Source organism: Symphalangus syndactylus, chromosome 9, assembly GCF_028878055.3.
Source record: "Symphalangus syndactylus isolate Jambi chromosome 9, NHGRI_mSymSyn1-v2.1_pri, whole genome shotgun sequence".
NCBI classification, from domain to species: Eukaryota; Metazoa; Chordata; class Mammalia; order Primates; family Hylobatidae; genus Symphalangus; species Symphalangus syndactylus.
In genome coordinates this window covers 69,870,172-69,896,710 of record NC_072431.2, presented here as the reverse complement: position 1 = coordinate 69,896,710, position 26,539 = coordinate 69,870,172, and the positions used below count along the sequence as shown (strand labels likewise).

The 26,539-nt window shown below is 41.4% G+C and overlaps 1 protein-coding gene across 13 annotated transcripts in view; it reads left to right on the top strand.

Annotated features, from left to right (window-relative positions):
- The window catches only part of LOC129489808 (S-adenosyl-L-methionine-dependent tRNA 4-demethylwyosine synthase TYW1), a 279,548-nt gene that overhangs the window by 44,153 nt on the left and 208,856 nt on the right, over positions 1-26,539 (top strand). For 11 of the 13 annotated variants that reach the window (XM_055292946.2, XM_063646354.1, XM_055292947.2 and 8 more), the window contains 2 exons: positions 17,517-17,634; positions 23,395-23,447. In XM_055292946.2, coding sequence (XP_055148921.1) covers positions 17,517-17,634; positions 23,395-23,447 — 171 coding nt within the window. The remainder of the gene's footprint in view (positions 1-17,516; positions 17,635-23,394; positions 23,448-26,539) is intronic. The other 2 variants (XM_055292950.2, XM_055292949.2) reach the window with 1 other exon arrangement.

Here is a 26,539-nt window from a genome sequence, read left to right as displayed (position 1 = left end):
CCTAGTCATGTGTTTTGAGTTGACTCTCTTTCCAGGGAATGTTTTCATTGCTTCTTTGGCGATATCTTCCATGACCATCTCCCTGGCAAGTCCCTTGTGCTGAGCAAAATGTACTCTGAGAAGCTGAGAAGTGTACTTGTCTTTCTTTTTCCTTCTTTTTTGAGCCCATTTTCCAGCAGCAGAGAAGTATACCTTTTTTTTTTTTTTTTCCAGACAGAATCTTGCTGTCTCATTTAGGCTGGGGTGCAGTGGCACAATCTCAGCTTACTGCAGCCTCTGCCTCCCAGGTTCAAGCGATTCTCCTGTGTAAGCCTCCTGAGTATCTGTAATTACAGGTGCGTACCACCACGCCTTGCTAATTTTTGTAATTTTAGTAGAGACGGAGTTTCACCATGTTGGCCAGGATGGTCTTGAACTCCTCACCTCAGGTGATCCGCCTGCCTGAGCCTCCCAAAGTGTTGGGATTCCAGGCGTGAGCCACTGTGCTTGGCCAAGAAGTATACTGATGGCTGCTTAGTCCCTCTTCTGTGCCCTGTCCCTCTGGCTTTTCTTTTGAAGTCTGTCACTTGCTGTCTGCTGGTCAGGATCTGAGATCTCCCTTGCCCCCATCCTGCTGTCAGGGGAACACTCATGAGTTCTTTATTTGGAGGGGACAGGCCAATTCCTACCCAGCAGCAGTGCTCACTTGCTGATGCAAGTAGCTGATCTGTTTGCTTCTGAATTTCCTAGGCGGCAGCCATACGTCAGTCTGTAATCCTCTGAGGGCGGGGGATACAGAGCAACTTCTTTGAGAGGCTGGATTGGCAGTTTTCTTGTTGGGCTAGAGGTAAGAGGCTGACAGCTCCTTGCAGCCTCTCTCCTTTTGAGGGTGTGGAGAGAACTTAAAGTACCTTACCAACATTCGCCAGAGAAATCTTCAAAAACCCTCTCTCTTTACCTCCATTCTCTCTACTCTTTCATCTCTGTGATCTGGGGGAGCCTTTTTCTTTTGAGACGGAGTCTCGCTCTGTCGCCAAGGCTGGAGTGAAGTGGTGTGATCTTGGCTTAGTGCAACCTCTGCCTCCGGGATTCAAGCAGTTCTCTGCCTCAGCCTCCCGAGTAGCTGGGATTACAGGTGCCTGCAACCATGCCTGGCTAATTTTTGTATTTTTAGTAGAGACGGGGTTTCACCATCTTGGCCAGGCTGGTCTTGAACTCCTGACCTTGTGATCTGCCCACCTCGGCCTCCCAGAGTGCTGGGATTACAGGTGTGAGCCACCGCACCCGGCTGGGGGAGCCATTTTTAATGTTGTAAAACCATTTCTCAGATATTTCTTTGAAAATTTTTAACTTGATCTGATCTTCTCTTTGTAGTTTCATTTAATTAATTAATTTATTTTTATTTTTTATTTTTTTTTGAGATGGAGTCTTGCTCTGTTGCCCAGGCCGGAGTGCAGTGATGCGATCTCAGCTCACTGCAACCTCCTCCTTCTGGGTTCAAGCGATTCTCCTGCCTCAGCCTCCCGAGTAGCTGGGATTACAGACGTGTGCCACCACACCTGGCTATTTTTTCTATTTTTTTAGTACAGATGGGGTTTTGCCATGTTGGCTGGGCTGATGTCAAATTCCTGGCCTCAAGATACCCACCTGCCTTGGCCTCCGAAAGTGCTGGGATTACAGTCGTGAGCCACCGTGTCCAGCCTCCTTTAATTTAAAACCCTGTTGACATATGTTTTAAAATTTCACAGACAGCAGTCCTCTGTTCCTGTTTTTCCTGGATCCGCTTTTCATAGTAACCACAGTTTTCAGTTTGACAGTATTCTTCCAGGTATTTTACTGCCTTTTATAAACACATTTGTTTTGGTATAATTTTGTTTTTTGGCTACACAAATGGGATCATTTTGTACTCCTGGTATACAGACTGCTTTTCTTTCCCTTTAACATGACAGCTTTCTGGTCCTGTCATATTAGATGAATTCAATGTAAGGTTTATTTTAAGGTAGTTCGTAATGATGTCCCACAATTTATTTGGCTCTTGTTCATTAACATTCAGGTGTTTTCTCATTTTTGTAATGGATACTCTTGCTCGTATTTTTTGTGGCTGATATAAACTTATCCGAAGAATAAATTCCTAAAATTGAAATTCCGGCGTCAAAAGGAATTTGTAGTTTTGATATTTCCAAATTGCCTTGTAAAAGTTGCAAAAAGTTCCCCTTCTGTTTCCATTGTAGAAGAGAAATGAGAGTACCTATTTCTCTACATCTGAGGTGTTATCAATCTTTCAAATCTTGTCAATCTGAAAAATAGTAGCTTTGTGTTAATTTGCATTTTTAAAATTTTGAATGAGATTGGATGCATTTTGTGTTTATTGTTCATTTGCCTTTTTTCTTTTCCTATGAAAGATTTCTTTCTTTTTTTTTTTTTTTTTGAGATGGAGTCTTGCTCTGTCGCCCAGGCTGGAGTGTAGTAGCATGACCTCGGCTCACTGCAACTTCTGCCTCCCAGGTTCAAGTGATTCTCCTGCCTCATCCTCCCGAGTAGCTGGGATTACAGGTGCATGCCACCATGCCCAACTAATTTGTATTTTTTGTAGAGTTGGGGTTTCACCATGTTGGCCAGGTTGGTCTCAAACTCCTGGCCTCAAATAATTGCCTGCCTCAGCCTCTCAAAATGTTGGGATTACAAGTGTGAGCCACTGCACCTGGCCTGGATCATTTCTTTCTGTCTGCCTGGAATTAGATAAACTGCAAGGTCTGAGAGCACAGTCTCCAAGACTGCTCCCACTTTTGACACCAGCTACAGATTTGTTGCGGTCCTTAGACCATCTTCAGGTTGATAATTTGCTAGAAAAATGCACAGAGCTCCCTTTTATACTCAAGGCTATAGTTCATTGTGAGGAAAGGAAAGGATACAGAAAATCAGCTAAGGGAAGACATGCACAAGGCAAAGCCTGGGATGTTCCATTGTTCCTTTTTTTTTGGGACTGATTCTTCCTCTGTTGCCCAGGCTGGAGTGCAGTGGCGCCATCTGGCTCACTGCAACCTCCACCTTCCAGGTTCAAGAGATTCTCCTGCCTTAGCCTCCCGAGTAGCTGGGACTACAGGTGCATGCCACCATGCCCAGCTAATTTTTTGTGTTTTTAGTAGAGACGAGGTTTCACCGTGTTAGCCAGGATGGTCCCGATTTCCTGATCTTGTGATCCGCCCGCCTTGGCCTCCCAAAATGCTGGGATTACAGGCGTGAGCCACTGTGCCTGGCTGGTTCCATTGTTCTTAAGTCCAAGGCTCCCATTGTCCTCAGGTCAGAATAGTTTTGATATTTCCTGTTTTTTTTTTTTTTTTTTTTTGAGGTTTAGCATCAGTCTTTAATGCTGTCGTGCTGCATTTATTGACAACTCACACACTTTGGTGTCATGTTGGCAGTGGCAACTTATAATGAGTCTGGGCTCCAGGGAATAGACATTTATTCCAACTCTCCCTCCCTCCCCGAGGTTTCTTCGGAATCCTATTATGGCCCTATACAGAGAAGAGCAGCTGCTAGGGACTGGTATTATGTGACTGCATACCAACAATACATGGAATTATAAAAACGTGTTTACAGACATTCCGTAGTGCTCCTCTGATTAGACCCTTTTATCAAAAGAGATTATATCTAGGGCTGTGCAAAATTCAAAAGGATCAGGTCCCTTTGAAACAGTCCATAGTCCATGAAACAAAAATTACCTGGGCCACTGGTAAGCCCCAGGTGTGCCAAGATTCCTTACAGAAATGGAAAGAGTGTGACCCATAAAGTGAAGACATTCAGCTTCACTAGAGCCAGAGGTCAGCAGGGCCCCTTGCTGGGGCCAGGCTTCCAGACCCTCAAGGGAGAGGTGACCGCACTTGCTGGAGTCACTCACTGGAGGCTGGCTCCCTTGGTCCTGCTGGAACAAGAGGTATTGCTTGTGGGTGCCAGCCAGGCAGTTCTGCAGGAATAGTTTAGGTTCTCAACTTGAGATGGCCAAAGAGAAGACAGGATTCTTCAGGGGAGAAGGAAGACATGGGAGACAAACAGAGAATAAACCATGAACTGGTCACACAACGGAAGTTGAGGAGTGTACAGGGTCTGGCAGCTAAGGCAGCAGGTTGACATCATTTACCAGCCAGAAGCAAAGGGACTACAGAGGGATCAAGTGCAGCTGCTGGGCAGGGACTGGAGGAGGAGGGTGTGGGCCCATCCTGGCAGGGCTGCCAGACCCAGTGGGGCCGACCAGCAGCTGGTGATAGATGTCAGCCACCGTGCCTGGCCCAGTTTTTATTGAGCCTTCATTAGCTAGGCATGATTGATTAATTGATTGCCTCTGTGGTAAGGCTCAGTCTTGAGCACCCCCTCTTCCTCCTGAATTTTGGGCTGATACCACATTGCCCTAGGGGTCCGCCATGAGACACCTAATTAGCATAAAATATCAGATGTAGTCTGAAGGGCTCACCATGAGTAACAAAGATACTCCTGGCCAGGCGCAGTGGCTCACGCCTGTCATCCCAGCATTTTGGGAGGCCGAGGCAGGTGGATCACCTGAGGTCAGGAGACCAGCCTGATCACCATGGTGAAACCCCGTTTCTACTAAATAAAAAAAAAAAAATTAGCCAGGCGTGGTGGTGCATTCCTGTAATCCCAGCTACTTGGGAGACTAAGGCAGGAGAATCCCTTGAACCCAGAAGGCGGAGGTTGCAGTGAGCCAAGATTGCACCATTGCACTCCAGCCTGGGCAACAAGAGTGAAACTCCGTCTCAAAAAAAAAAAAAAAAAAGATAATCCTATCACTTGAGAATGTTCAAGGATTTAGAGGTTAATTTTCCAGGAGCTGGGGACAAAGGCTAGACATCTTATTCTTTATTGTACACTGTGCTTCATCTATTTTTATATTGGATTATTTGGTTTCTTTTGTAAAGCTTATCATAAAAAAATATTCCAGGCTGGGTGCAGTGGCTCTGCCTGTAATCCCAGCACTTTGGGAGCCTGAGGTGGGAGGATTGCTTGAGCCCGGGAATTTGAGACCAGCCTCGGCAACATAGCAACACTCTGTCTCTATTAATAAAAAAAATTAAAAAAGTACTGTGATAAATATAATACTCTAACACTATAGTTATTTTCTAAATTTAAAATTAGCATCTTTCTCTTGTTTTAGCATTTTGTTACTTACTTCCTAATACATGTCAAGTGTCCTTAATCCAAAAGTCTGAAATCCAAAATGCTTCAAAATATGAAAGTTTTTGAGTCCTGATATGACATTCAAAGGAAATGCTCAGGCTGGGCTTGGTGGCTCATGCCTATCATCCCAGTACTTTGGGAGGCCGAGGCAGGCGGATCACCTGAGGTCAGGAGTTCGAGACCAGCCTGGCTAACATGGTGAAACCCTGTCTCTACTAAAAAAATATAAAAATTAGCCTGGTGTGGTGGCACATGCCTGTAGTCCCAACTACTCAGGAGGCTGAGGCAGGAGAATCGCTTGAACTCGGGAGGCAGAGGTTGCAGTGAGCCTAGATTATACCACTGCACTCCAGCCTGGGTGACAGAGTGAGACTCTGTCTCAAAATAAATTCACGCCCACACCAGGCCAGGCTTGGTGGCTCATTCCTGTAATTCCAGCACTTTGGGAGGCTGAGGTGGGTGGATCTCTTGACCCCTGGAGTTTGAGACCAGCCTGGGCAACATAGTGAGACCCTTGTCTCTACAAAACATAAAAAGTTAGCTGGGCGTGGTGGCTGGTACCTTTGGTCCCAGCTACTTGGGAGGCTGAAGTGGGAGGATTGTTTGAGCCTGGGAGGTCAAGGCTGCAGTGAGCTATGATCGCACCACTGCACTCCAGCCTGGACAACAAAGTAAAACCTTGTCTCAAAAATACAAACATGTGGCCGGGCATGATGGCTCACGCCTGTAATCCCAGCACTTTGGGAGGCTGAGGCAGGCAGATCACCTGAGGTCAGTAGTTCGAAACCAACCTGGCCAACATGGCAAAACCCCGTCTCTACTAAAAATACAAAAATTAGCCGGGTATGGTGGCGCATGCCTGTAGTCCCAGCCACTCGGGAGACTGAGGCAGGAGAATCGCTTGAACCCTGGAAGCAGAGGTTGCAGTGAGCCAAGATTGTGCCACTGCACTCCAGCCTGGGCAACACAGCAAGACTCCATCTCAAAAACAAAACAAAACAAACAAAACAAAAGAAATACTCATTGGAGCAGTTCAGATTTTGGCTTTGAAGATTTGGGATGCTCAACTGGGAAGCATAATGCAAGTATTTGAAAATCTAAAAAAAATTCTGAAATCTGAAAAACTTCTGATCCCCTAAGCATTTCAGCTAAAGCTACTCAGCTTGTACTTCCATGTGGCCATGTGGTCTTTGTCATTTTTAGTAGCTTTTGTATTTTGAAGCCCGGGAAGAGAAGCTATTAAGAATGACAAGTAGGCTGGGTGCAGTGGCTCACGCCTATAATCCCAGTCCTTTGGGAGGCTGAGACAGGCAGATCATGAGGTCAGGAGATGGAGACCATCCTGGCTAACACAATGAAACCCCATCTCTACTAAAAAATACAAAAATATTAGCCAGGTGTGGTGGCAGGTGCCTGTAGTCCCAGCTACTCGGGAGGCTGAGGCAGAAGAATGGCGTGAACCCAGGAGACGGAGCTTGCAGTGAGCCGAGATTGCGTCACTGCACTCCAGCCTGGGTGACAGTGTGAGACTCTGTCTCAAAAAAAAAAAAAAAAAAAAAGAAACCATGACAAGTAGATGAAATATGGGTGCAAGGTCTGGTCCAGCCAGATTGTAACTTGGTGATCTAAAGGTACAGTTTAACCTTCCCTAGCCTTAATCCCCTTTCCTGATGAACATAGAGTTGTTGTATATGAAAGTGCTTTATAATCTTGAAAAGCCCGACAGACATTGAAATGAGCATTTTATTTTATTATTTTTTTAATTTTTTTTTTTGAGACGGGGTCTTACTCTGTCATCAGGCTGGGGTGCAGTGGCGCGATCTTGGCTCACTGCAGCCTCTACCTCCCTCTTTCAAGTGATTCTTCTGCCTGAGCCCCCCGAGTAGCTAGGACTACAGATACGCGCCACCACGCCCAGCTAATTTTTGTATTTTTAGTATAGGCGGTTTCACCATGTTGGCCAGGATGGTCTTGATCCATTGACCTCGTGATCCACCTGCCTTGGCCTCCCAAAGTGCTGGGATTACAAGCGTGAGCGACCGTGCCTGGCCTATTTTTTTTTTTTTTTTTGATATGGAGTCTCACTGTGTTGCCCAGGCTGGAGTGCAGTGGTGCAATCTTGGCTCACTGCAACCTCTGCCTCCTGGGTTCAAGCAGTTCTCCCATCCCAGCCTCCCAAGTAGCTAGGATTACAGGCATGTGCCACCATGCCTGCCTAATTTTTGTATTTTTTGTAGAGAGGGGGTTTTTACCGTGTTGGCCAGGGTGATTTTGAACTCCTGACCTCAAGTGATCTGCCCGCCTCGGCCTCCCAAAGTGCTAGGATGACAGGCGTGAGCCACCGGGCTGGCCTTGCGTAGACATTTTAAATTTGCTTATACATTTTCTTAGAGTTGGTCACTTGATGATTTCAAGTTTTCTGTTCTTATAATTAACACAGCTGGGTGACACAGCAAGACTGTCTCAAAAAAAAAAAAAAAAAAAAGAAAAAACAAAATGCCAGAAAAAGAAAAGAAAAAGAAAAGCCAAGCAGTAAAAACCTCCATTGCCAAGTTTAGTATCCCATATCCCATAGAAATCAAAAACAAGATCTATTCGAACACTCTGCTGTAACCTAACAATCATGAAAAACGAAAACTGGTAGCTTATTTTCGTGTCATCCTAAAATTGGGAAAAAACAGGTATTTTTCCCAAAGATCTGATGATTTTATGAGAGATCTTATGAGACCTTCTTAATTTGAAAAATGTATGAATGTTTTCCTACATTTACACATTCCCCATATTGATATACTGGGTCAACGTGAATGTGTAATGTTATGACTCTTAATTAAAAATCTGAGTAATTTTAATTGGTGAAATTGTCTTAAAATGATGCATGAGATAGCTGATTTAGAGATTTTTGTATTTTCTACCAGGTTAAGCCTTATTTAAAAGCTTTGTTTAGCTGGGTGCAGTGGCTCATGCCTGTAATCCCAGCACTTTGGGAAGCCTAGGCAGGTGGATCGCTTGAGCTCAGGAGTTCGAGAACAGCCTGGGCAACATGACGAAAACCTGTCTCTACAAAAAATACAAAAATTAGCTGGGCGTGATGGTGCGTGCCTATAATCCCAGCTACTGGAAAGTTGAGGTGGATAGATCACTTGAGCCCGGGAGGCGGAGGTTGTAGTGAGCCGAGATCACGCCACTGCACTCCAGCCTGGGTGACAGAGCGAGACCCTATCTGAAAAAAAAAAAAAGAAAAAAAAAAATTAAAAACTTTGTTTATCGTGGGTGAAGAGTTTGGGATAATTTGTGGGAATGTGTTTTTCTTTGCTTTTTCATCTTATGGCCGTTAGAGGGCACTGGAGAAAACACTAATGAAGATTTCAGACATCTGTGTACATTATTTTTTTGAAATGAAATGATTTTGGGCTTTATGAGCTTTAAGCAGCTGGTTTATGATATTTCAGCTTTCTTATAAAAATCTCTCATAAAATCCTCAGATCTTTGGGAAAAATACCTGTTTTTTCCCAATTTTAGTATGACATGAAAATAAGCTACCAGTTTTCGTTTTTCATGATTGTTAGATTACAGCAGAGTGTTCGAATAGATCATGTTTTTGATTTCTATGGGATATGGGATACTAAACTTGGCAATGGAGGTTTTTACTGCTTGGCTTTTCTTTTTTTGGCATTTTGTTTTTTCTTTTTTTTTTTTTTTTTTGAGACAGTCTTGCTGTGTCACCCAGGCTGGAGTGCAGTGGCACAGTATCATCTCACGGCAGCCCCTGTCTCCCGGGTTCATGCAATTCTGCCTCAGCCTCCAGAGTAGCTGGGATTATAGGCACTCGCCACCACGCCCAACTAATTTTGGTATTTTTAGAGGAGACAGCGCCTCGCCATGTTGGCCAGGCTGGTCTTGAACTCCTGACCTCAGGTGATCCATCTGCCTCAGCCTCCCAAAGTGCTGGGATTACAGGTGTGAGCCACTGAGCCTGGCTTTTTCTGGCATTTTTTTTGGGGCTGGCTCACACATATTCCCTGAGTGCTTTCCGCGTGATCATCCATGACACACCACATGAAACTGCCTTAGTTGTTACTGTTGAGGGAAGTAGTATGTGCCAGTGCTTAAGAGCTGGGCCGAAGCACTGTCATTGTAAGACTGGTTTTTGAGTAATATTCACTAACTTTCATGGAGTCATACGTCTCAGCTTGTGTATCTGGACAAATTATTTTACCCCTCTGTGCTTCCATTTTCTCATTTGTAATGTGGGAGATAACAGTATCTGCCTTATAAAGTTCTTATATAGATTAAAAAAGTTAATAAAGCCACATTGTATTTTCTTGTATAGTAGTTAATATATTTTTTATATAATAATATTATATTCTAATTCTATTAGAATTAATCATATAATAATTATGTAATTTTATTAGAATTAATTATACAACAATTATATAATTATATTAGAATTAATTATATAACAATTACATAATTATATTAGAATTAATTATGTAACAATTACATAATTATATTAGAATATAATATTAACTAGTTCTAATATAATTATATATTATTAGTATAATATATATAATTAGAATTAGAATATAACTATTCCATTACAATTAGAATTAGAATATATTAACTATAATAGTTAATAATTAGACTATAATATTAACTTATGTAAGAATATGTCTCTAAATAGGATAGATTTGGTCCTACCAAAACACCACCGTGGTATTCTACCTCCCTCCCTCTGTAGTAATATCTAAGACTTCTTCTGGGACTGAAGATAATTTGAAGTATGAGAGTGGTTTCTAAGAACTAGAGCACTAAAGTTTGAAACACTGGAATGTTAGGGAGACAGATGGAGATGTGGGGGGAATGGGGTGTTAAGGGGTGGCATGTTTGGGGAACCCTAAACAGTTTGGCATGCCTAGAGTTGAGTAGGGGTAGGAATGTTTGGAGCTGTGACATAGAGAAGGAAGACAGGGTAGGATCCTAGAGGCTTCTCAAGTCCTGCAGTGGAGGGCTGAGCTTTCTCCTGAAGGCAGTGGGAGGCAATGTGATTTGATTGAATAGGAGAATGGGTTAGGGAGTGTGGGGAGAGAGGAGAGTTCCAGTGTAGGTTTAAAATATTAGGAGGCCGGGTGCAGTGGCTTATGCCTGTAATCCCAGCGCTTTGGGAGGCTGAGGCTGGTGGATCACCTGAGGTCTGAAGTTCAAGATCAGCCTGGCAAACATGGCGAAACCTCATTTCTACTTAAAATACAAAAGTTAGCTGGATGTGGTGGCACACGCCTGTAATCCCAGCTACTCAGGAGGCTGAGGCAGGAGAATTGCTTGAACCTGAGAGATGGAGGTTTCAGTGAGCTGAGATTGCGCCTCTGTACTCCAGCCTAGGCAACAGCCTGAGAATACCCTGTCTCAAAAAATAAAGGAAAAAAGGAGAAATCAAAATACATACTAGATTATCTCACTCAATCCTCACAGTGACCTTGAGATGATCAAACTATTATCATCTGCAATTTACCATTTCAGAGATAGCAGCTGAGTCTTAGTTTAAGCAATTTGTCCATCGTCAGATGGCTGGTAAGTTGACAGGCTCAAGCCTGGACTCCATCTGTCTGTGTCGCTCCTCTTGGCTGCTTCCCCAGGGAGGAGTGGTTCTCAGAAGAGAAGCTGTAGTGTTTAGAGAACCATGAGTCAGGAGGAGCCTGATAATTTTTATATTGTTTATTTTTTCTTTCTCTTATGTTGTGATTTGTAAATGTAAAGCCTGTTGCTACTTTTTTTTTTTTTTTCCTGCAGTAAATAAATGTTGCTAAATACTCCCCACAGCAATGTTCTGGCTAAGCAGACAAACACTAGCATCAGCATCATTAATTTTGGAAATAAATGGCAAATGCTTGACAGTTACTCACTGGAGAAACATTTCAATTTGCTAGCTATTTAAACTGCAGAAGGATCTCAGTATGTCCAGTTCTGATTATAAAGTTCTATTGGTATTGCAGTGGAATAACAGGAAGCTAGTTTCAGAATTATTTTTAAGGCTTTGGAGTGTTTACTTCACCTAGAAACAAGAGGTGATAGCCTTTCAACCCCAGTACGCTGCCCTTAAACCATCTTGACTCACCGTGGTCTCTGTAGCTAGGAGCACTTAACAATGAGTCCCTACATTATCTTGTTAAGGTAGGTTATCCAAAATAGAACTACTGTGTCAGAGTAAAGCTCTTGACAAGCTTAGGCACACTGCTTTTCCACAAGTTCAAAAGGCATTTTTAGAACTCAGTATATACAAAAGCTTTGAGTAATGGTGAAAATTGGTCATTTTAAAACCGAACCATGAACAATGAGTGATATCTTGGAGATTCATTTGTTAAATAGGAATCTAAATGTTGGGTTAAATTGCAGCAAAAGTTATTAAATACTAATAATTAATTTTTTTTACTGTGACTCCTTTTCAGTGATATAATTTTTATTAGTTTAGATTAATATTAAAACTCTATTTCTGTATAATTAAACATAAATAAGAGTTTTTTTTTTTTTGAGATGAAGTCTTGCTTTGTTGCCCAGGTGTGATCTCGGCTCACTGCAACCTCTCCCTGCTAGGTTAAAGTGATTCTTCTGCCTCAGCCTCCTGAGTAGCTGGGACCACAAGCACATGCCACCATGCCTGGCTGATCTTTGTATTTTCAGAAGAGATGGGTTTCATCATGTTGGCCAGGCTTTTCTGGAACTCCCGACCTCAAGTGATCTGCCCACCTCAGCCTCCCAAAGTGCTGGGATTACAGGCGTGAGCCACCACGTCCAACCTGAGTTTTTAATATTGAAAGTTACCAGGTTTAGAATTAGTTACTGAAAGAAGTGTGGTCTAAATTTCTGGGTCTGGAAATAGCTGTCTGATAGTTTTGAGGCATTTCTTCATTTATTCAGCCAACATTTACTGAAGGCCCATCCTGTGCTGGCATGGCTCCAGGCCTAGCCAGGTTGACTGTCTAGAAAAATGACCTTTAGAGAATTTGGGTATTCTATAGCCAATCTTTTCTTTTTCTTTTCTTTGAGACAGATTCTGTTGCCCAGGCTGGAGTGCAGTGGCACCAACTCTGCTCACTGCAACCTCTGCCTCCTAGGTTCAAGTGATTCTTGTGCCTCAGCCTTCCCAGTAGCTGAAATTACAGGTCTTTGCCACCATGCCTGGCTAATTTTTGTATTTTTAGTAGAGATGGGGTTTCACCATGTTGGCCAGACTGGTCTCAAACTCCTGACCTCAGGTGATCCACCCACCTCCACCTCCTAAAGTGCTAGGATTACAGACATGAGCCACCACACCCGGCCTAGCCAACCTTTTCTGTAGGAATTGATAAGAAAAGGAATCACCTGATGGTAAAAAAGGATCAAACAATCAGAAAGACTCTTTCCCAGGAGAAATGTATGTTTTGGTAAGAAAAAGCTTGTTTGTTGTAAAACTCCTGTTTGTCAGTTTCCAACTATATAGCATTTTACCTTGAAGTCTTCAGCAAATCAGTTTTTGGCCTTGTTTTTATCCTAGGCAAAATTGGATGGTACTGTGGTTTCTGGGATGATGGTATCAAAATGAATTAAGTGGTATTTTATGATTTTTTTAAAATTTTTTTATTTTTAGAGACACGGTCTTGCTTTGTAACCCAGGCTAGAGTGCAGTGGTGTGGTCATAGCTCACCACAGCCTTGAACTCCTGGGCTCAAGTGATTCTGCCACCTCAGTCACCCAAGTAGCTCAGATGACAGGCACGTGCCACCACACCTGGCTAATTAAAAAAATTTTTTTTTTGTAGAGCTAGGATCTCACTATGTTGCCCAGGCTGGTTTCCAACTCCTCAGCTCAACCAGTCTTCCTGCTTGGCCTCCCAAAGTCCTGGATTTACAGGCATGAGCCACTGCACCCAACCAGTATTATATGATATTTAAAACAAAAACAAACAAAAAACATTAGTACCATTGCTTTATTCCTGTTATTCTGTAAGATTCATGTAGTCCTGTCAGTTTATAAAGGACATTTTGTGTATTCATTGCCGTTTTCATAAGTGCTTAGTAAGTTAGCTCATAATTGCCTTTACTGTTTGCATGTCAGGCCACTGCAGCTTGGTGAGGTCATGAGTTTTCTTTCAAGGCAAGTGTGATGGGTATGGGAGATGGGAGGAGTGGAGGCAGAGATTGGAGACAGGGAGACCATTGAGTTTGGCTTTTGCCATTGTCCCTGAGGAGAAAGCAAGGCCATGGACAAGAACGGTGGCATTGTAGGTGGAGAGAACAGTTACGTTGGGAAATGAAACCCTAGAACTGTTTTACTGGGCAATGGGCTCACTGCTGGATGTATATAGAAGCCAATACTGTGGCACTGGCTTTTGAAAAAAGAAAGGCTTTATTGGGAGTCGACTGGCAAGGAGATAGGAAGAAACACTCAAATCTGTCTCCCTGAGCTGGAGGCTGGGGCGGGTTTTATAGGCAGAGGGATTACCATGAGGCAATATAATTAGTGAAGTGTGATCTGATTGGATCTTGCAACGAAGTGATGCCAGGAGGTGTGATTTGATTGAAGCATGCTGTGGGGTGATGCCAGGACATGATCTGATTGGCGCATGCCCTGAGGTGATGCCGAGGCTTGCTTCTTAATTCTCTCTTTTTCCTGATCCGAGCCCTTTGGTTCTGCTTGCGGTTGACTTTTTAGTTCTGATTGACTCTGGTATCACGCATTGGGCACACTGGGTTCATCTGTGCTTGAGTTACCTGACCTACAACCTGGGGGTTTGTGGCAACTGAAATACAACTTACTAGTTTATACACATACTTGAACCAGATTGGGCTAGTTATGTGGTTACAGAACTTGGCCACTCATCTTTAAGTGGGATGGTACAGGAGAGGAAGAAATCAAGGTTGGCCGATTCTGGGATCTTATTTATTTCTGTTTAGGCCATGTAACAGCTATAAATGAATAAATACACAAAAATATATGGATCTTACATGGTTGTTATATTGTTACATTCTGGGCAGAGAGTAAACAATGTCTGCACCTAGCAGATTAGAGTTAGAATTTGAATGGTTCATTAAACTCCCTTGCGGAGTGTTATAAACCATTACATTTCTTTTCAGAAACGAAATTACTACTGCATATGGAGGATAGGACTGAGCTGCCTTAGAGGGAAGGAGTGATGAATTTTGTTTGTCCTGAGTGCTCAAGACCTTTAATCATAGCCCTTATGATTGACTCTGGGGTTGCAGCACTCACATTTTATAATAGATACTTTCTCTAGTGAAGGGACAGGGACAGTATTCCATGGCCGTCCTTTGGAGTCTGTTCATTTTGTAGGGGCCAGAAGTCTCTGTTTAAAACCCCAGGTGTCTGTGGAGCTTTGGGCATAGTGGTCAGAGGCCAGTGTCATGGGCCTGGGTCCAGTTTTGGATTTATCTGGCCTTTGGGTTAAGCAAATAAGCTGGTGATGTTTTGTGGTGACAGAGGCTTTTGAGGGCAAATACTGCCATGTCTTATCAATTTTTTACATGATTTGTAGAGGAATTATAGAGACTTGCTATAGAATTGCTTCAGAGAATTTAAATGCTTTCAAGGTTGAGATTTGTTCATTTTGCTTCACCACAAGACTTCTTCAAGCTCACACCTTTGCTTTTAGATTAAAAAAAAACAAAGCAAACTACTGGGGTAGCTGAGGCGGGAGGATCGCTTGAGCCCAGGAGTTTGAGACCAGCCTGGGCAACATAGCGAGACCTCATCTCAGAAAACAAAAGGCAAAGGATTCCTTCTATTTTAAACTATCTTAACAAAATAATAACTGGAGCCTTTTTATTTGTATAAAAGGCCTAGCATTAAGCTAATTACATTTATTATAAGAACAAATGATTGATGTTTGTTTATGAATTTTTTCAGCTCCATGCAGCAATGTGTAATTAAGAACCCTATTACTGGAAGCAAAAATGTTCATTTGCCTCGCATTTTGATTATATTTAGTAATTTGGAATGCTGACTTTTAGGACAGATAGGACTTAATGCGGCTTTTTTTTTTTCTCATTTGGTACATTTGACTCTCTAAAATACTTTTTTCACTGATCTCCTATTTCAGAGCATGTCCCTGAAGTAACAGAGAATGTAGAAATATTGACTCCAAATTTCACTTATTTTCTGTGAGTGTTAATTTTTTTTTTTTGAGGCAGAGTCTCTGTCGCCCAGGCTGGAGTGCAGTGGCGCAATCTTGGCTCACTGTAACCTCCACCTCCCAGGTTCAAGTGATTTCTCCTGCCTCAGCCTCCTGAGTAGCTGGGATTATAGGTGCCCGCCACCATGCCTGGCTAATTTTTGTATTTTTAGTACAGACAGGGTTTCACCATGTTGGCCAGGCTGGTCTCGAATTCTTGACCTCAGGTGATCCACCTGCCTCGGCCTCCCATAGTGCTCGGATTACAGGCGTGAGCCAACGTGCCCAGCCACGTGTTAAAATTTTTAATCTGTTTTATATATGGGGGACATTGAATGTTCTCAAAAGTACACAGTGATATAGTGAATTCTTATTACCTATTGCCTGGCCTCATCAACCAGCAACTTATGAGCCATCCTCCCCTAGGTGCCCTTTGTATACCCCTTTCTGTTTTAGTTTGAAGCAAATCTCAGACCTTATCTGTGAGATATTCTCATATTAAAGTAGAAATGGTGTTACGGTGAGTCCATTCACTTATTCACCTGGGGGCTGGATGGCTGGACATTTAAAATAGACAGGGACCAAGGGTGGTCTGGGGCTTGGTGGTAGGGCCACTGCCAAGATGAGTTACTGTGAATTTCTGCAGCTGTCAGTAAGATTTGATGAGTATCTCCCCTAAAGTGTAACACAGATCTTGTGTGTTGTCTCTGAAATTATTACTCAGCACTCCGCCATTCCCAAAAAGATAGGGAGATATCCTTAAAAATATACACAAATAAACTTTTAAAAAGAGAAGAAGAAATCAGTGGAAAGAGGGAATGAGGGTCATCTTGTCATATCAAGCCAATTACAATGAATAGAAGACCAGCATGCTGCAAGGTTTTGTAACAGTAATCAAAGGTGTGCTGGTGAAATTTCCTGGTGGCCAAAGTCAATGGGAAACACAATTATTTTTATATTATCCTTCGGATTTCTTAAGTGTTTCTTTTTCTGTCACTGAAGAAAAATATCCTGCATAGGATCTTCTAGAAGTAGACATTGGCCAGGAGTTTCAGACCAGCCTGGCCAACATGGCAAAACCCTGTCTCTAGTAAAAATACAAAAAAATTAGCTGGGCATGATGGTGCATGCCTGTAGTCCCAGCTACTTGGGAGGCTGAGGCATGAGGATTGCTTGAACCTGGGAGGTGGTGTTTGCAGTGAGCCAAGATCGTGCCACTGCACTCTGGCCTGGGCGACAAAGCGAGACTGTTTCAAAAAATAAAGGAGAAGGAACCATTGGGATGGCTGTTGGTGGTAGTGGGGTAACTTGGTCTCTGAGCTGATGGCTCTCAGGGTGGCTTAGAGTACTTTTTTCATTTGTTTTTGGGGTTTAGAGATGTAATACCAGCAGCAGCTATAATTTATTGAATGCCTATTGTACATCAGGGGTTGTGCCGTGATTTTATTTCATTTAACCTTCAACATATTTCTTCTCTATTGCTATTATTATTTTTCCCCCTTTTCAGGTGAGGAAATTGAAATTCAGAGAAAATAAACAACTTGCTAAAGTTAGGCAGCTATCTGTACTCAGATTGCTGAAAATGTTTGACACTTAGATAAGTGAATTGTAGATTTATGGTTTTTGGATGTGTATGTTTGAGTATATAGTTACTTAACAAAAGAGCATCCTGGCATGTCTTTAGATTGTTGTCTCATTGGGATTGTGTTCACTTTGGAGAGGATGGGTTTTGTGGGCCATGGTTCATAACAGCCCTTTTTTAAAAATTTTTTTTAAAATTATTTATAATTATTTATTTTTTGAGATGGAGTCTTTCTCTGTTGCCCAGGCTGGAGTACGGTGGTGTGATCTTGGCTCACTGCAACTTTTGCCTTCCGGGTTCAAGTGATTCTCCTGCCTCAGCCTCCTGAGTAGCTGGGGTTACAGGTGTGAGCCACCATCCCCGGCTAATTTTTGTATTTTTAGTAGAGATGAGGTTTCGCCATGTTGGCCGGGCTGGTCTTGATCTCCTGACCTCAGGTGATCCACCTGCCCTGGTCTCCTAAAATGCTGGGATTACAGGCGTGAGCCACCGTGCCCGGCCTCAGAATGGACCTTTTTATTGATGCTAGGTGTTCATGATTGTGCTGTTATTTACATTGCACATTGCCAATTCTGGATTTCATTCTTTTTTATTTTAATGCAGAGAGAAACGGAACAGCAGGAAGAGAAGTCTGGTTTGTTCAGGAACATGGGGAGGAATGAAGATGGTGAAAGAAGAGCTATGATAACTCCTGCTCTCCGAGAAGCCCTTACTAAACAAGGTGAAAATCTTCAAGAATTGTTGTTATATGACTATAGTCTTAGGCATTCTCATTTCATACCTAGAATGAAGTCTCTCTCTAATTAGCTCAGCAGCTGTTCATAGTGGCAGATATAACAGTGTAAAGATTTACCTTCTTATTTCTGCGGATCGCTTCTGTTGGCTGCCTGCACCAATGAGTTACCTTTTTTCTTGGTTTATTGGGATATTACTGTCAGTGTGGGTCAAGTTCACAGATCAAAAGTGCTGTCATTGGGAAAGCTATTAAAAATGCATAGAAAAGCTTATATGATACGATAATGGGTTAATTAGAAGTGTTTATGTAGAGGTGTCATATCTGGATTTTTGTGGTCTTACCTTATTAAGGAGGTTATAGTTGCATGAATGAGTAATAATATTAGTTTCCTGTGGAAGAAAGAGTAGTAAAATGGGAATCAGTAGACCGACCTCCTTTCTTCCTTCCCTCTCCCCACTTCCCCTCTATATTTATGAGAGACCTTTTATGTGACAGTTCTGGCAATGCAGAGAAACACAGGAAACTATATCTGCTTCAAGGAACCGTTGGTCTGGTACACTAGAGAAATATATATATATTTGTATTTTAACGTCTATGTCTATATTTTAATTAGGGTGGATTATATTAATGTGATTTCATTATACATTTAAATTTATCTTGCTATTTTCTATTTCATCCGCTTTTTTATTTCCCTTTTCCTGTTTTTCTGTGTTCTTTCAAATTAATTCATTTTTTTAAAATGACTCTTTTATATTTTGTTTGCTTACTAGCAATAACATTTTCGCTAATAGTTGCTGAAGGTTTTACACGATACCTCTTTTTTTTTTTTTTTTTTGAGACGGAGTCTCTTTCACCCAGTCTGGAGTGCAGTGGCATAATCTTGGCTCACTACAACCTCTGCCTCCTGGGTTCAAGTGATTCTCCTGCCTCAGCCTCCTGAGCAGCTGGGACTAGAGACATATGCTACCATGCTCAGCTAATTTTTTCGCCATGTTGGCCATGCTGGTCTTGAACTCCTAGCCTCAAGTGATCTGCCGCCTCAGCCTCCCAAAGTGCTGGGATTACAGGTGTGAGCCACTGCACCTGGCCTACACCATACTACTTCATCATTTCATAGTATATCTTTGAGTGATGTTATCTCACTTAATGTGTAGAAGAACCTTACAATACTATACTTCCATTTATTTCTTTCTTAATCCGTATGTAATTTTTATCACACATTTTACTTTTACTTTTGTTTTTTGGTTGAGTGGGGTCTTACTCTTTTGCCTAGGCTGGAGTGCAGTGGTATGATCATGGCTCACTGTGGCCTTGAACTCCTGGGCTCAAGGAATCCTCCTGCCTCAGCCCCCTGAATAGCTGAGACTACAGGTGTAAGCCACCACACTGAGTGTTTTACGTATGCTCTAAAGCCTACACTTTATTATTATTTTTTTCCTCAACAAAAATATCTATTTTTATATCTAACTCAATGAAAACATCTATTTAATTATGTACTAAAGATTTATATACTTAGAATCTCACGTATTTACTTAGGTAGTTACCATTTTCAGTACTCATGTAGTTACCATGTTTTGTTCATGTAGATCTGTGTTCCGTCTGATATCCTTTTCCATCTGCCTGTATGACTACTTTTTTTTTTTTTTTTTTTCTAATTTAAACTTACCTGTGGTGACTCCAAGGACTTCTTGAACATCTCTCATAGTGCAGGTTTGTTGGTGATGAATTCTTTGAGCTTTTGTATATCTGAAAATGGTTTTACTTTGCCTTCATTTTCTATCACTGTGTCTTCAAGTTCAGTAATTTTTTGCTGGATATAGAATTGTAGGTTGACAGCTGTTTTTTCTTTCAGTACTTTACAGATGGTACTCCGCTGTCCTCTTGCTCACATTGCTTCTGATTAGAGTTCAGCAATCAGTCACCCTTTTGTTTGTTCCTTTAAATAGGATCCTCCTTCTCCCAACCGCCTGCTACTTGGAAGATTTTCTTTTAATCTTTTTGATTAAGAGACATCAAAGATCTCTGATTTTGAGCAATTTAATTATAATGTGCCTCAGTTTAGTTTTCTTCATGTTTCTTTTATTTGGGTTTTGTTGAGTGTCTTGGTTTTGTGGATTTATGGTCTTCATAAAATTCGGACAAATTTTGGCCAATATTTCTTCAAATATTCTCCCCCCCACACCCACTTGCTTCCTAGAAGACTACAGTTATATGTGTAATAGTCTGCTTGAATTTGACCCACAACTCACTCATGTTCTATTCATTTAAAAAAAGTTCTTTCTTCTGTCTCACTTTTCATTTTGGATAGTTTCTATTGCTATGTTTTCAAGTTCAGTAATCTTCTGTGATGTCTCATCTTCCATTAATCCTATGTAATATATTTTTCAACTTAGACATTGTAGTTTTCATTTCTAGAAGTTCAGTTTGGGTCTTTTTATATTTTCCACATCTATTACCTTTTTGAGCCTATAGAATACAGTTGTAACTGTTTTAATGTCCTAGTCTGCTAATGTCTTTGTCATTTCTGGATCAGCTTTGGTTGATGGATTTTTTTCCTCATTCGTCATGTTTTCCTATCTGTTTGCATGTTTCGTATCTTTGATTGGATGTCAGACCTAATTTTACCTTATTAGGTACTGGATATTTTTATTTTTATTATTTATTTATTTATTTTGAGATGGAGTCTCGCTCTGTTGCCCAGGCCAGAGTACAGTGGCTTGATCTTGGCTCACTGCAGCCTCTGCCTCCCGGGTTCAAGCGATTCTCCTGCCTCAAGTGATTCACCTGCCTCTGCCTCCTGAGTAACTGGGCGCCCACTACCACGCCTGGCTAATTTTTTGTATTTTTAGTAGAGACGGGGTTTTACCGTGTTAGCCAGGATGGTCTTGATCTCCTGACCTGATCTGCCCACCTTGGTCTCCCAAAGTGTTGGGATTACGGGCTTGAGCCATGGTGCCTGGCCTGGATATTTTTATATAAACACTCTTATAAACAGTTTTAAGCTTTTTTTTTTTTTTTTCCTGGGACAAGGTTAAGTTACTTGGAAATAATATGAGCTTTATATCTTACTTTTTTGGCTTTTTAGGTGAGAAGAGAGCCGGCTCAGTATAGGGCTAATTATTCCTCACTCTTGAGGCAAAACACTTCTATGTAGTCTACCTAATGCCTTGTGCATCTTTAGATTTCTAGTCTGACTGGCAGAAACAGGTACAATTCTCAGCCTGCTGTAAGCATCAGGCATTACCCCCAGTCCTTCCCTTCCTCTACCCTCTTTTCATTTGGGGTAGTTTCTTTTTTTTTTTTTTTTGAGACGGAGTTTCGCTCTTGTTGCCCAGTCTGGGGTGCAGTGGTGTGATCTTGGCTCACCACATCCTCCTCCTCCTGAGTTCAAGTGATTCTCCTGCCTCAGGTTCCTGAGTAGCTGGGATTACACGCATGCGCCACCACGCGTGGCTAATTTTTGTATTTTTAGTAGAGACAGGGTTTCACCATGTTGGTCAGGCTGTTCTCGAACTCCTGACCTCAGGTGATCCACCCGCCTTGGCCTCCCAAAGTGCTGGGATTTACAGGTGTGAGCCACCATGCCCGTCCCATTTGGGATAGTTTCTATCACTGTGTCTTCAAGTTCAGTAATTGCTTCTTCTCTAAATGTCTAGTCCTCCAAAAATGGTTCTTTCCCATCCTTGGGTAGTGTTTCTCTTGTGAATGTGCTAAACGGTACTTGGGCAAATACTTGAGAGAAATCCCCTGTAGACTCTTGGAGTCTCTTTGTAGGTTTCATGTCTCTAGCTTTCAATCCTGCAAACTGTAGCCACCTTTGTCTCCCTAGGCTCTGTCGCATTTTCCAAACTCAAGAGTCCACTGAGCTTTGCTTGGGTAAGTCTCTCTTTGCTACATGGCCTGGAAGGTTTCTAGACAGTAAGCCGAGGTAATGGGAGGGCTCACCTTAATTGTTTCCTATCTCTATGGGATCACCATCTTTTGTTGCCTGATGTCTCATGTTCTGAAATCTGTTGTTTCATATATTTTGTCCATTTTTTGGCATTTCAAGTAGGATTATAAATCCTCTCTGTTACTCCATCTTGGCTAGAAGCAGAATTCCACACTATGATTTTCAGCAACTGTACACTGTTGGCTTATATTTGTGCTGTGGTCAACTACAGATCTCTCCATTCTGTAATGTACAGTTTTTTTCTTTACCTAAATGCAAAATTTATAGAAACCTATATGTATCTTGGGAGAGAAAAATATAAAGAGTCAATGTAATAGAGGATGATTTCTATGATAGTATGAACAGTATAATACGGAATTCCAAGAGAAGAACTAGAATTTCCTCTGGGTATCTTTTAAATGCATATTTGGTATCAGAGATGAGTTATTCAGTTGGACTCAGTTCCACCTTCGAGTACATAAGCAGTCCTTTATTTATATGCAAGATGTTTACATAAATACAGAAGAGGATAAAAGACAAAGCCCTGTAAATGTTACCACTGGAGACTTGTAATCCAAATTGACATTGCCCCAATAATCATCACAGTGTGAATATGGATGTTTAACCAGCCACTGATCCACTTATGCTGTCATCCAGACTGTATTTCTCCATTTGCCTTATTTGCCTGCAAGAGTCTTTTTGTGCAAGCGACTCATGATAATTGTGGCTTATTACCTGAAGCCTCATGAGAAACGATATTGAATGCTTTCTGAAATCAGAATGTACTACTTGTTTGTACTACTAGTTTGTTTAAAAAGGAAATGAGATTACTTTGGCCTGGCTTTTTCCATGCTTTTCGTGTCCTATGTAGCTCAAAAATTTGAAGTGATAGGTTATAGTGCTACTGAGAATTCACGTTTAAGATGTAGTTCCTAGAATTTGATTTTTCTCTCTTTGGGTCAACATTACTTTGTTTTATTCTCCTATTGACATCTGGTTCTTCATCTTCTTTCAAAGATTACTGATGATAGCTCCCCATTCATTCAGTTGAAATATATTGTTACTTTTGTTTTATGGCCCAGCATACCATTCATTTTTATAAATGTTTCACTGGTCCATGAAAAGAATGTAAATTCTGTAGTTGGTGAGTGCAGGGCTCTGTGTGTTTTTGGTCAAGTTTATGTGTTGTGTTGCTTACATCTTTTAGAGCTTTACCGAGTTTTTACCTATGAGATCTGTTAAAGACAGAGAGGTTAAAATCTCCTCGTATAATGTTTGGATTAATTTATTGTTTCTTGATTGGGTGTGGTGGCTCACGCTTGTAATCCCAGCACTTTGGGAGGCGGAGGTAGATGGATCACTTGAGGACCGGAGTTCGAGACCAGCCTGGCCAACATGGTGAAACCCCATTTCTACTGAAAATACAAAAAAATTAGCCTGGCAGGGTGAAGCACAACTGTAGTCCCAATTACACGGGAGTCTGAGGCATGAGAATCGATTAAACCCGGGAGGCAGAGGTTGCAGTGAGCTGAGATCACAACACTGCACTCCAGCCTGGGTGACAGAGCGGGACTGTCTTTAAAAAAAAAAAAAAAAGATCATTTCTTTATGTATTTTGAGTCTATATTATTAGATACATATAGATTTTAAATTGTTTTCTCATCTTGCTGAATTAAATCTTTAATGTTTTCTGCCATGGGTTGGTTGACTGCAATAATTTAGCAAAAAAAAATTTTTTTGCTAAATTTTAATGTCACTTTTTGATATGACCCTTTGGATTAGTCTAACTTTGTGTTCCCTGCTTTTCCACTCAGGTTATCAATTGATTGGGAGCCACTCGGGGGTGAAGCTTTGCAGGTGGACAAAGGTATTTTTTTTGTTTTTATTCAGTATGTCTATTATATGCAACTTTTAAATAGCTATTATTATACACTGTCAATAAATTTACTAGAGGTATAATTTACATTTAATATGCACAGATTTTTAAATGATTCTTTAAAATGAGTTCAGCAAATTTTGATAGATGTAGAACCTATATTCACCAACTCCAATTAAGATATAAGTTATTATCCCCACCCCAATGAATTTATTGTGCCTATTTCTAGTCAATAACTCCCTTTCCCTAGCGAATTATTGTTCTAATTGCTATTACTGTTACTTAGTTTTGCCTTTTTGGAATTTCATATGAGTGGCCAGATGCAGGGGCTCACACATGTAATCTTAGCACTTTGGGAGGCCAGGTGGGCAGATCATTTGAGGTCAGGAGTTCGAGACCAGCCTGGCCAAAATGATGAAACCCCATTTCTACTAAAAATACTAAAATTAGTCAGGTGTGGTGGTGGGCGTCTGTAATCCCAGCTATTCGGGAGGCTGAGGCAGGAGAATCGCTTGAACCCAGGAGGCAGAGGTTGCAGTGAGCCCAGATCGTGCCACTGCACGCCAGCCTGGATGTTAAGAGTGAGACTCCATCTCAAAAAAAAAAAAAAAAAAAAAAAAAAGAATTTCATATGAGTGGAATCATGTAATGTGCAGTCTTTTGCAACTGGCTTCTTAAACTCAACATATTTTTGAGATGCATCCGTGTCGTATCATGTAACATGCATCAGTAGTTCATTCACTTTTATTGCTCAGTAGTATGCCATTGTATGAATATACCAGTTTTTAAAGATCTGTAAATAGACATTTGGTCTGTTTTTAATTTTTGGCTATTATGAAAAAAAGTACTATGAGCATTCTTCACAAGACTTTGTGAATGTAAATTTCAGTTTTCCTTGGGTAAATGCCTAGAAGTGCAATTGTTAAGTCGTAGAGTAGGTATATATTTAACTTTAGAAGAAACTCCCAAACTGTTGTCAGTGTAGTTGTACTACTTTATACTTGCTCAGCAATTTATGAAAGTTCCATTTGTTACACATTCTCACCATCATGTGGTATTGTCTTTTAATTTTAGGCATTTTCATGGTTGTGAAATGGTACCTCATTGTGTTTTTTTCTTTTTTTTTTTTTGTTTGTTTGTTTGTTTGTTTTTGAGACGGAGTCTCGGTCTGTTGCCAGCCTGGAGTACAGTGGCATGATCTTGGCTCACTGCAACCTCCGCCTCCTGGGTTCAAGTGATTCTCCTGCCTCAGCCTCCCGGGTAGCTGGGACTATAGGCGCACACCACCACGCCCAGCTAATTTTTCTATTTTTAGTAGAGACGGGGTTTCACCATGTTAGCCAGGATGGTCTTGATCTCTTGACCTCATGATCTGCCCACCTCGGCCTTCCAAAGTGCTGGGATTACAGGTTTGAGCCACGGTGCCTGGCCCTCATTGTGGTTTTAATTTACATTTTGCTGGCGATGGTTGATGATTGGGAACTTTTTTTTGTTTTTTTGAGACAGAGTCTCACTCTGTCATGCTCTGTCACCCAGGCTGGAGTGCAGTGGTGCAATCTTGGATCACTGCACCTCCCAGGTTCAAGTGATTATCATGTCTCAGTCTCCTGAGTAAGTGGGATTATAAGCGTGTGCCAACACGCCCAGCTAAGTTTTGAATTTGTGTATTTTTAGTAGAGACGGAGTTTCACTGTGTTGGCCAGGCTGGTCTCAAACTCCTGACCTCAAGTGATCCACGCACCTCAGCCTCCCAAAGTGCTGGGATTATAGGCGTGAGCCACCATGCCCAGCCAAGAACATCTTGTGTTGTGCATATTGGCTGTTTATACTTGTGAAATGTCTGTTCACATCTTTGTTCAAACTCAGTTGTTTGATGCCATATTATTGATTTCTAGAAGTTCTTTATATGTTGTGGATGTGAATCTTTTGTTGAATGTGCATTGTGAATATTTCTCTAGACTGTGGCTTTTCTATTTCCATAAAGGTATCTTTTGAAAATTTTAATTTGGATACAGTTCACTATATCATATTTTTCTTTTATGGTTAGTGTTTTTTGTATTTTAAGACATTTCTGCCAACCACAGGGTCACAAAGATATTCTAGATTTTCTTCTAGAAGCTTCTTATGTAGTTTTAATTTTTTTAAGCAGTTTTCTATAGTTTAATTAGTCTCTAACTCTTTTAGATGTGTTAAATATACATTTTCACATGTTAGCTTATAGTCTGCAGTGCTGCGTGGTTCTCTGTTTAATGGAAACTAATCTCTGTGGGAAAACTCATTTTAAGGAAGACACATACATATGCACGATGCATGCAAACAGATAACAGGGAATAGTAAATATCACTTCTGTTATATTTTTCAGTATCTTCTCAGTCAATAAAATGGCATGGTAACACAGTTCCGATGCAGCATACATGAACAGCAACACAGAGATGAAAGCATCCTCGCTTACCATGCCAAACTGCTGCATGCCCCTCCCACAGACTTGCCTCCGTGTTCCTTGCACCATCCCATAAATTATAAGAGTAGGCTTCATTTAATATGTTCTTTCTCTTATAAATGTGTAGGAAAATAATAGTAAGGTAGAGAAGAAAGATAGTAAAGTAAGGAAGTATTAAAAGTGTTAATGGTGTAAAAACCCACAAGAGATAGTTTGCAAAATTCAAATAGTCCTCCAACTGTTCCACAGTAAACCATTCTTAGAGTTTGTGAATTAGAGAAATCATACAAAGCACAGGATCCTGTCCTGCACCACAGGTTTGATTTTTTTTTTTTTTTTTTTTTTGAGACAGAGTCTTGCTCTGTCGCCCAGGCTGGAGGGCAGTGGCACAATCTTGGCTCACTGCAAGCTCCGCCTCCTGGGTTCATGCCATTCTTCTGCCTCAGCCTCCCAAGTAGCTGGGACTACAGGCACCCGCCACCACACCCGGCTAATTTTTTGTATTTTTAGTAGAGACGGGGTTTCACCGTGTTAGCCAGGATGGTCTCGATCTCCTGACCTCGTGATCCGCCCACCTCGGCCTCCCAAAGTGCTGAGATTGCAGGCGTGAGCCACCGCGCCTGGCCTATAGGTTTGACTTTTG